Raw genomic sequence first — 12,243 nt, 5'->3', positions numbered from 1 at the left:
AAATTGATAATAGTTTATCATATGGTCATTATGATAAAAAAATTTACTTAATATAGAAAAGAGAAAAAGAAGAAATTTTTCAAAAAATATTATTAGCAAATTGCTTATTTTGCATTTCTTGCAACAATCTTTGTATCTTTGTAGCTTTTAACAAGATTATATTAGAATAGATAGAATAGAATAGGCTTTAACTTAAGAATTTAATAGAGATATAATTCAGAACTTAAAATTTAAAATAATACGCACGTGTTTTTTTTTAAACAAAGTTATGAACGTTCAAGATATTTTAATAATAGGAAAAATAAAGATTGTGGAGAACATTTTGAAAAAGTGAAAACATCATAAGTGATTTATAAACAAAAATAAAATCTGGAATAAATTTTCTTTTGAACACACACACATACACATACATACGCACAAACATATACAGAGGAAATATTCAATGTTTAAACTATAAACTTATCTATCTAAATTTGGTTATAGTATTCTATTGAATATTTTTGGATAGAAATAAACGATTTGTCGATTTGCAAATTCAAAGTACATACAAAATCGATTTAAAAAGTAAGAAAATATTTTCTTGAAAGCCATTTATATTAGTTGTTGCAAAAATTATTAAGAATTTTTATATGATATTTCATATTAAAATCAAGGCATCAAGATCAATATATCAAGTTAATATAGATTGTTTATTTTTCCTGAATTTGTCTTTCCTAAACTTTTTCTTTTTACTAGACCTTACAAACGCGCACTTTTTAATTTTATTACAAAAGAAGAGCAGAAATTAACATATTATTATATTTTTAATTTCTTGATATATATAATACAATTGTCAAAATACAAAATTTTTGAAACAGCCACAAAATATGCGCAATGAAAGAATAAATCAGCTTTGTAGAAAAGAGACAATAATAAACTTTGATATATTCGAATATCGATTTGACATGCTTTTTTTAAAAATTCATATGTAATATTAAAGTATCATACATTTGCAAGACTATCGATAATTCTGTGAATTCTAAAGTAGCTCTCGTATAAATCTGAACATTACCAAACGTTTTCCAATAAATTCTAATAATAAACATCATTTATTTATTTTTTAAATAATTTTTATCACCAGAAAAAAAGTTTTTATAGATATATAAATGAGAGGAATAACAATCATATCGGATATGTATGTTAAGCTAACACAGTACAATTGGATAAAATAAAATAAAAAAATTACAATTTCTCTTGTTAAGCTATTACTTGTTAAACTAGCTTGTTAAACTATTACTCTTGTTAAGCTATTACTTGTTAAACTAGCTCGTTAAACTATTACTTTATTCGTAAATTTTATCGTTAAAACTGATTCTGAGTAAAACTGAGTAAAATAAATAGCTTAATTATCTTAAATTTATACTTAATTTCACAAAAAATTTAAAAGAAAAAACAAAAATATTTTTTTAATTATTCTGCTAATTGTTCTATTGCCAAATTAATTATAACATTTTTTTAATTTAAAAAGATCATTCCTTTATCAACCCACTAACACAACATTGTGTAAAATATTAATTTCAAGCAAATATTTCCACAAATTTATATTTTTTATTTTATTACTTGATATTTTTATTAATATTTATTTATATTTTCTATTTTGTTCCTCTCAATGTTTAAAAATCATTATTTTGGATTAGTACAACACTTTAAATTTCCAAATTTATTAAATATCTTGATAAATTATTTAATTTTTTCGTTCTTTTTTTTCAATTTATTGTTTAACATTTTTATTAACTCCAATTTTGTTATTCCATTGTTAATCATTGAAAATTACTATTTACTTATTCTACGATAACACAAAATGTTAAATTGATAGGTTTATTGAATATTTTGATAAATCACATCTTTGTAATTTTGTTGTGACACGATCATTAATCTCGATAAAAATTATTTAAAATATAAACACATAACATAATGATTATTGTTAGAATTCTTTAAACAATTTGACATAAATCATTTTAATCTATATAAAAACAAAAAATCTCTATCTTTTTTTTTAATAGAGTGCTAGCATCACTCTAAACTAGCATTCACATTTTTAAATTTAATTAATTTTCTGCTAATTGGTAGGAGCAAATTCGAAACTAAAGCAATAAATTAGCACTAAAGTAGCACTTAATTATGGCATAGATACAAACTTTTTTTTTAATGGTGGGGGTATCAGCTTTTCAGAGATAAATAAATATATAATACTATTTTTTGTATTAGTGATATACATTATTTTATTTTTAGGTAAGATGAATTAAAAATATACTGTATCATGTGTAATGTCTCTTTCATAACTTATAATTTTTTAAATTGTAAATTAATTTTTGTTTCTGAAAGATCATTTGTTAAAGACCAATCAAAAATAATCAATATCTTTAAGAAAATGCTACTCCCGGCATCAAAAATAGAAAAGTCAGTGCTTTTTGATCACGCAATGATGACAAGGACATATTTAAAAAAATTTACATATTTAATCTGTATGTTGTCTCTCTTCGTAAGATATAAAGCAAAAAATTAAAAGCACTTTTTTATGAAATGTAGACCTGAACTACGATTGAAATTAGTTAGAATTCAATTAGTTCGGCTGTTGTTGAGAAAAGGAAAATGTGAGCTGAATTCATCTCAGTGACTTACATAAATAGAGCAGCGGATATCTCGCCGCAGTTCTGCGAGAACGTCATTACGCGCAAATTTGGCACGAGCCGCCAATGCGTCTCTTGATCTATACAGTTTTTCTAGAATTAACGCACGTAAAAATTATTAAAAAATAAAATAGTTTTTCTAAAGGAAAACATTACTGTTGTAAACCCAATACGGTTTTCTGAGTTTGTAATATCCGAACCATTTCTTCATCTATTTTTATAAAAATATTTTCATAAAATAGCATAATTTTTATAATTTTTCTCTCTAGTTTTTTCTCTAAAAACCATTTATGTAAGAAAATTTCATTTTTGTTAAAGAGTTTCATATTATTTGTTTCACATTGATTAATGGGAGCATCAGCAAAGATCAAAGGAGGAAATATCTAACTCAAAAGTTCAGTTTACATGTATCTTTTATGTAAGCAAATAAAATTTTGTTTCGAAATTTATTATTCCGTTCAAATATTTAATAATCTATGTTATTATTGAAAACTAATCTATCAAAACATAAATTTCGTATAGCATTTGTATTTCACGAATAAAGAAATACCAACAACTTTTAACAACGATCTTCTTATGAAAAAAATTATATATTAATATTAATATATAATTAATTTATTAAACATTATATATTAATATTTATTAAATATTAATATATTAAATATTATAATTAATATTTATTAAATATTAATTATATATTAAATATTAAAAAACATTTTCTCGTTATAGAGGAACACACTTGTGCCACCAGAAAATCATTCAAAAATAGAATTGTTTTGACCTATCGTAAATAATTTTTATTTTTTAAACGGATTAAAATCATTCTTTCATAATTCTTGTATTTTGAAGCAAAAATACACAAAATAATTTAAAAATTTTTTGTTAAATTATAGTTTTTTACATCAGATACCAGCTTTTACAAATTTCTCTTTATATTTGTAAATAAATTATTTACAAATGTTTTTCTTTATATGAACTATAAAACGTATTAATAAAAATAGCCAAAAAAAATTCAAACTTTTTCAAAATGTTTTTAATATTTTCAAATAATTTACTTTGAATCGAATGTTATCAGATGCTCTCTCTCTCTCTCTCTCTCTCTCTCTCTCTCTCTCTCTCTCTCTCTCTCTCCTCCCCCCTTCCTCTTTCTAATCAAATTACTAATATTAAATATATTCATCAGCACAGTTTCTTATTTATAGATTTAATTGCATTTGCATGTATTTTTGCGTGATTTCGTGATGCAATTTAATGAATGATTGAGTTAATATGATGAAATTACAAATAAATACAAATAATATAAATAATGAGATTATCTAGCAAAATCAAAAATTCAAATCACAAACCAACAAAATAATTTAGAAAAAAATATGAAAACAATAAAACTTGATATTAGATATATATATCAGTTATGACAATAAATTTTCAAGAAAATTTTCAAGAAAATTTTGTTTACATAAAGACGATGAAAACTGTTACTTCCTATTACTCTGTAGCCTAAATTCGTGATAATTCGTAGTTTCCTGCGCAAGAATTTTTTGAATTTTAGTTAAATAAAACTAAGTCATTTGTCGAAAAAAATTAATATCAATATTAAAATATATCAATATATATATATATATATGTATATAATATTATATACATATTATTATATTATAATACACGACTTATTTTATGTTATTTCATTAAAATAGTAAATAAATATATTTAAAAAATTAAAATTTTAAATTTTAAATTTTAATCAAAATTTTAATCAAAATTAAAATTACTATTTTCAAAAGTTTGTAAAAGTTTGCAAAGACAAATTTTGAACCTGATTTGCAAAGAAATGACTTTTACACTTAAAAAAATACAATCATTTATAAAAATATAGATGACACATTGAAATTTAATACTAGAACAGTACAAAACGCGCGCCATTTATTTTTTAATATTATATATTTTTACATAAAATATTTACATCACATATTATATAATTTTGCCACTAAAATCTCACATAATTACTAATATTAACTAACGTTACTCCGAATTTTCATTTCCAAAATTTAATATTTATTCCTGTTCCTGATATTTTCTTCGTGTGCAAAGCTCAACGAAAAGACATATATATACCTTATGTATATAATTTTGTTATAAACGTTGAGACCTTTATTGTTTGAGATAGCGATACAATAATGCGCGACCTTGGTACTTTGTTTACAATCGACAAGTATTGTATACGCGCACGCAACGCGTTATCATTCAACCACCGACGCTCGTGCGGGCAGGTGATGTTAGCTAACATTATATTTAATTTTATTGTTTAAGGTTTCATTATCGAAAATGCTATAAAACGCTTCGTGGAAATTAAATTTGATTTGTAACATGTATTGACTTTCGTCTAGCCAAACTATTATTGTTTCAGTTAAGAGTTTACGTGCCGCGGTTGGTATGTCACGTGTTTACGAGCGCTCCGCGCGCTACCAATGTCTCACCGGCGGTCGTAGGGGTAGGTCGCAGTACGCATTTCTTCGGTCGTATTTCTTCGCATTTCTTTAATGCTAAATGATACCGAATGAATCATGTTATATCTTACGAATGTAATAAGTAAATGCTTCTTAACGCGCGTAAATTAAACTCGACTCAAGTAAACATATCGAAATGACGAGTCTCTAACAAAGTATATACATATTTAACGTGATTTATTCCTTTGATATTCATGAATTTTTATAAACGATAACCCCTCCAATGGGCATGGCCTTGACGTGGCAGAGGGGCTCAGTATTCCGAGGGATTCCTTTGGGTTCCCCAACGGAATCCCAAAGACGAAGAAGCTAACAGTACCCGTTGCACCGTTATTAGTAACATTAATATTAACATTAGGTAATATTATTGTTATTAATAATATACTAACATAGCATAGCCACGAGTCGTGTTCAATGGCTCTTATGTGGCAAGTTAATCGGTCGGTTTTTTTGATCGACCGTCATTTTTCCGCCGCCGATTTTCAAGTGAATGAACGAACTGCAACCAGTTCGTCGCGCCGCACGTCTGCTTCGGGAGTGCCGACTAGACTAAAAGACTTTTATTTAAAATTAGTCCGCGCGCGATTATAATAATTCGCGAGTGTTTTTCGCGAGTGTCCTGTGCTACGAGGACATCCGACGACTCGACATCTCGAGAGGAGGAGGAGGCCTAGGAGAGGCATCGGGCACCGGCGGAGCAACCTTGCGGTAATAAAATATACATTTTCTTTCTCAACATAAAATTAATCAGGTTCACATTATTTATTTTTGATTAATAAATTTCGATAATTTAAAATTTATATAGTTTTTTTTTCGGAAAAACAGTTTAAAATATTATACATTTTTATTTCTATAAAGATTTTTATTGAAAATTATTTTATTATTTTAATATTTAATTTAATTGAATTTTTAATTGAAAAACAAATGTGTAAATTCAATATACGTAAAAACTATTTTGTAAAATATCTGTCATTTAGAACATTGTTATAATTTGAACGTTCTGTTTCTGTGTTACAGAATCATCGTAGCTACGTGGCAGATTCATTCCGCTGTTGCGCATCGGATTGGTGAGTGACACAATTTTTTTAATGGGGTTACAAATCTGTGAAACTTGTCTTAGATTATTTTATTATATATTTATATTTATAAAAGTATTGCAGTTGGATCTTTACAGATTCGTTGCCCTAAAATGGATAGGCATAAACAATTTGGAATATATATTTAGTGAGTGCAACGAGAGAACTAATCGGCATAACGGAAAACCGACAACAATAATTTCGATATATTCGAGTATCGACTTAACATGCCTTTTTTAGAAATGGATTTTATTTAAAAAGCCATTAGTGTACGCATATCTTTTGATAATACATATGAATTTTACGTATGAATTTTAATATAATTCAATAGTGTACATTTCGATAGCTTATATTCGGTGTAGCAAAGTTTTTTTAACATATATCTCTTTCATATAGAAAATGCGCCAAAAATCTAGAATATTGTTAAATATCACAACAATGTAAATAATGTAATTTTGCAGAAAAATTTTCAAACAAAAGTTGTAAGGTTTCAAGAGGACTATAAGATTGGGGTATTGATTCATTTAAAGATAGTGCCATTGATTTTCTATGATCATCATTTTTTTAATGAAATCATATATTTTCCGTTATGCAACATTCTTCGAATTATTCTATATAAAAAAATATTAAACTACAAATATGAAAAAGTTAATAATTTTCGAAATATTTTATATTCGTGCATATTCTGATATAAAACATATAACATATAACATTTTTCGTAAATTATCCACTTTTTTATAACTTTAATATTTTTATGCACAGAATAATGAAACAAATCGATTGATATAGAAAAAAACAAGCTGTTGTTTAACAAAGGTAAATATTTGCACATTATGTAAATATATGATTCCACCTGAAAAAATGGCGATCATAAAGATCTCAACAATAGCTGCACCTGTAAATGAATCATAATTATATGGCTCCCTCGAAATCTTACAATTTTTGTCTGAAACTTTTCCGAAATTTTATTTTTACGAGATATTCAACTATATCCAGATTTTTGGCACATCCTATCTCGATAGTACAAATCAATTTTTTTATATTTATCAAATATAATCTTAGTTCAAATTGAAACAATAATCAATGCAAAAACAAAACTTGCCATTGTACAATTCAATATAAGTTTTCAATTTTCCACTTTAAACAAGATTCATTCCATACAACTAGGGTTGCCATCTGTCCTCTTTTCCCCAGACACTGTCCTCTTTTTTAGGGCGTCCGGGGACGTCTGAGGGGATTGTCTAAAAGCGTCCGGGATAATTATAAGCGTCTGGGGTTTCAAGAAATCTTCTAAATATTTTGTTTTGATTCCTCTCGCAGTACTCTGCATTACCAAATAGTACAGATATCACATAAGAGTTAAAATTTTTTAATTTTAATATCTAATAAAACTTAAACTAAATCTATAATAAAACTTTTTATTCGAAATGTTCGGGATTTTTGACTTGTAAGTCCTAGTTTTGAAATTTTTAATATGGCAACCCTACGTACAACTCACTGTTTACAGTGTAAAACGGAATTGTATCGTTTTGCGTAAGTTTGCAATTCTCTAGATTTAGCTTAAAATATTTCGCAATGATATGCCTTACACAATTTAGAATTTGTAATGAAATCTACAGCAGAAGAATGCAATTGTACGACTCTAATTTTATATGTACGTATGTACGTATATATATGTGTGTATGTAAAAACATATCATAGCATCGCATTTTTCTACATATTAACAATGTAGAGGGATAATATTTTCATGCGATTGTCTCCCGAACTATTTGTTATTCGAAAAAATGCTACAAATAAGGCCTACTCTGTTTCAAGGCATCTTATGTTGGAAATATTGTTTTTCTGGAAATGTCCTTGAAATTTTAATATGACTTTTATTTTTAACTGAAATTTTATATTTTTTATCATATGATATAATTTCTCTAGTTATTCTAGATGTAAAAGTATTAAATATTAAAAGTAAAAGTATTAAATATACAGTTATTATGAAGTTAATAGTTTAGATCTTTTATACTTTATTCATTTTAACATGAAATATTTTGTAAGCTATTTATTTTTTTCATAATTACATCTTAATATTTTTATGTATAATAATAACAATATTATGTATAATAATAACAAATAGAAAATAATAATACAAATAAATTGATATCAGTAAAACAAAAGTAATTGTTTTTTAAAAAAATAATGCATATTTTTTGCATCATTCTTTTCAAAACAACTTCTTTAACTAGTGATTGGTAGATTATTTTTCAATAAATAATTGATTAAAATAATCGGAACGTGCTAAATTTTTGTTCAGTTTAATTTTGAGATAGCTTTATAGAATTTAAAATATGAAATAAAATTCGTTAGAGAATAATGCAATTATGTATTTTATATATATATATATATATATATATATATATATATATACACACATACATAAATATACATAACAGCTATATTTATATTATTGACAATCATAAATTGGTACAGTTTTTAACATTAAATCTTTTGTACGAACGATATACTTGCACAATATATTAATACATACTTGGCCTTTTTTTATTTTTTTTCAGAAAGATAAGCAAGTTCCATAATAAAGTAAAAGCTTATTTTCTTGTCAGATTTTAATGTAGTAAATTGTATTTTATTGTAAAGAAGATATCATTAAATTTAATGTTGAAACTTTAAAAATTCCACAAAAATCATATAAAACAATAAAACTTTTTTTATAAAAATACAATAATATCGGTAAAAAATAAATAATAAATTAACCTTCAACAAAAGACGAGTATCATGCTATTTACCAAAAATATTTGATATTAAATCCTTTGAAATAATTTTATTAATTATGACAATGTAATATAACAAGTATTTTTACCGTAAAAATATATTTTTACAGTCAAAAATAATGTACGAAATCTCACAATACATTTAAATTTTAAAATTTGAAACTGATCACGTTAAATATATGATAAAATATGCCCTTATGATAATTATATGCCATTACATTATATATTTAAAATTTAATTTTATCTGACATTTTTTGTTAATTATAATTATAAATAAATTAATATTAATATTAAATAATTCTTTATTTTAATGTTTAACATTTGACTATATTGTCTTATTTTTAGCATTAATGTTAGGAAATAACTTAATAACATAATATTATACATTTCTTTACATTATTTTTAACTTTTGAAATATTTCCTATCTAAAATACTTTCTAAAAAATTATGCTCATATCTATTATCTATATCTATACCTATTATCGTTAAAATTATTAAAATTTTCTAAATATTTTATACCCTCTACCAGTATAAATCTAGAAGCAAGAAGCTTATCAATTTACCAACCTGACGTAAAAATGTTCATCCTCTTCAAATAACTCGTCATCAATAACTGAGAGTTTGATAGTCTTTGTAGTCTCGCCAGGTCCAAAAGTCAGAGTACCCTTGGCACTCACATAATCAGATCCTGCTTCAGCAGAGCCATCTTCCGTGCAATAATCCACGGTGCAGGGTCTGCTGAGATCACCTCCAGCCCTGGAAACGCCCACCTCAAAGGTTCCAACGTTTTCCATAACGGTATAATGACCGGGTTCAAAAAATACTCTCATAGCATTCACATGTTCGATATCAATGCTATCTGCCTCAGCTTTCTGCAATTCAGCCTTAACTTCGCTTAGGTCACTTTGCGCTCTTTCGCTGATCTTTCTACTGAGATTGCCGGCACCTACCATCTTTCTTGTAGCTTGCACTCTATAAAAAGCCCTGCTCTTAGGGCCTTTACCTAATACCTCTTCATGAGCCATGACTTCCAATTGCTCTAGAGGTAAAATAGGATATTTTTTACGCAATTCCTTTAAAGTATTGATGTAATCTCTACGAGTTTGCTCAAATTCTCTTGCTTCGGGAGAATCACCATCGGCTAGGCGATCCACTATACCGTGAATACCATCTTGCTGAGGCTTGATGTCCAACTCCATGCCCATCTCGGAATCTCCGGCCTCTGCCTGCACGATTACACCTCGCTTATTCATTCGATAACCTTTATGCAGATACTTGTAAATCAACAGTCGTCGATCAGCGACATAAGCTGTCAATACTGTGGCTGGAAAGAAGGCAAAGGTCAGTATTCCTTCCCAAATCTCTAATACACCAGGACTAGAGACCGCCAGGATAACATAGAGCCACACGTAAGCAAAGATGCTCCAAGTAGCGGTGACGAAGAAAACACGCAGATGTTTTATCTTCCGGGTTTCACCATTAGGGATCACAAACACGCACAAGGAAATAATAACAAAAAGATTATAAGCGGCGGAGCCCACAATTGTGCCTGGACCTAGCTCACCCGCTTGAAAATTCTTTGCCCAAATTTCAATGATTGACAGCAAGATCTCAGGAGCACTGCTACCGAGTGCCATTAAAGTCAGATTGGCTACCGTTTCGTTCCACACTCGCACCACGACGATCTGCGGTTCTCTACCCTGCCGGCGCACTACCAATTCTTTTTCCTTGGACGTAATCACTTCAATGGCAGCCATAAAACGATCGCTAATGATCGATACACCAATGAACAAATATAATAACGCAAAGAAATAAACTACACCCCGGAAAATAATGTCGAGTAGATGTAAGTTGTCCGCCGGACGCCAAAGTGGTACCACTAACCCCGGCTCGCAGTGCACCGAGTAGTTTCCAGACATATTGTCAGAACTGTATATTGAAAATTGTGACTGAAAATTTATATGATCTAGTAATTTATTTGTTGTTTCTTCAAGAATAAATCTTTAGTTGTCCCCGTTCCCGTTTTTTATTCAAAACAATAAGCAATCTTCCTGTGATGTTATCTTGTCTCATGACTTGTCTCTGGGAGATAAAAATTTTTAAAATTTTATTGCCCCTTGATTGCCCAATAATGAGAAACAAAGTAGACTTCTTTATAGTTCTGAGAAGAGTGAGACCAAATTTAAAAATTATTTCCTTTCTTTTATTATATTTCCCTCGTGTATTCTTTATGATATTAACATTAATCAATATTAAATTCAAAAACATAGACAAATTCGATCTTCTGCATATGATACAAATGTGTTTGTTTTTATTAAAAAAAGAGAGAAAGACGTTCTGAAATTTCCTCACAGGCAACAATAGTTATACTATCAGATTGCAATTTTGTATCAGCCACAAATTAATTTTTCCAACTCTCTTATAAATTTCATTTTTTTCTAATTAAAATTTTTGATGATGATTTTACTATCGGACTCTTTAGAAGATTTTCTCGCTATCTTGTCTCTCTCTCTCTCTCTCTCTCTCTCTCTCTCTCTCTCTCTCTGCACTCACGCACTCCCGCCCTTCTAACACCAGAGAGAAGCCTTCTCTCTGCTAACACCCTTCTTTTTACATACACTCACTCTCACTTCAGAAAGACAGCTAGAACTGTACGAATCACACTGGGAAAGGTATATATATCGATGTTAGAAATCCGGCTACCGATAAATCTCACCAATATTACCGCGGTGGTGAGCTTCCATCACGAAACGAACCCTTTAACAACACGGGGTAACAGAACTATACCGGGCCGCGTTCGAACGAACACTGCAAGAGGAGAGAGAGAAAGACAGGAGACTAGAGGAGAGAGCGACCAGACCGAGTGGGGAGTGGTGTCTGGAGATAGCCAGACGTGGCCACCCTATCTCCTCGCTCTCCTCCTCGCCCCCTTTAGCCTTCCCTCCTCTCGTTCTAGTCTTATCCTCGTCAGCTGCAATGCGCTGGCGATACTACTATCTTCCTCTACTCCACCATGCCGATGGTATCGCCGACCTTGTTTCGGAGGTATTTCCGTCCTTATCCACTTCACAGCATCGGCGGTACCTCCCTTCTTGTCAACTTTACAATGTGACGGTCCCTCCGTCTTTATTCACCTCATTGAACCAACGATACCTTTGTCTTTATCTATGTCTCTAGATCGGCATTACCATCACCCTCGTCGCATATTTCTATCTTC

The 12,243-nt window shown here is 28.7% G+C and overlaps 1 protein-coding gene across 14 annotated transcripts in view; it reads right to left on the bottom strand.

Annotated features, from left to right (window-relative positions):
* Calx (sodium/calcium exchanger 3) overlaps positions 1-12,243 on the bottom strand; it is a 34,703-nt gene extending 22,460 nt beyond the window's left edge. Inside the window, exons 1-2 of one of the 14 annotated variants that reach the window (XM_025217854.2) lie at positions 11,494-11,982; positions 9,594-10,975 (exon numbers count right to left, since the gene is read on the bottom strand). In XM_025217854.2, coding sequence (XP_025073639.2) covers positions 9,594-10,945 — 1,352 coding nt within the window. In that variant the 5' untranslated portion in view covers positions 10,946-10,975; positions 11,494-11,982. Of the gene's footprint in view, positions 1-9,593 lie in introns of all 14 variants that reach the window. The other 13 variants (XM_089073708.1, XM_011636163.3, XM_089073711.1 and 10 more) reach the window with 13 other exon arrangements.

This window comes from Pogonomyrmex barbatus, unplaced genomic scaffold, assembly GCF_055798465.1.
Source record: "Pogonomyrmex barbatus isolate J1 unplaced genomic scaffold, ASM5579846v1 scaffold15, whole genome shotgun sequence".
NCBI classification, from domain to species: Eukaryota; Metazoa; Arthropoda; class Insecta; order Hymenoptera; family Formicidae; genus Pogonomyrmex; species Pogonomyrmex barbatus.
The sequence above is the reverse complement of the archived record's forward strand: the minus strand, read 5'-3'. Positions and strand labels throughout refer to the sequence as shown.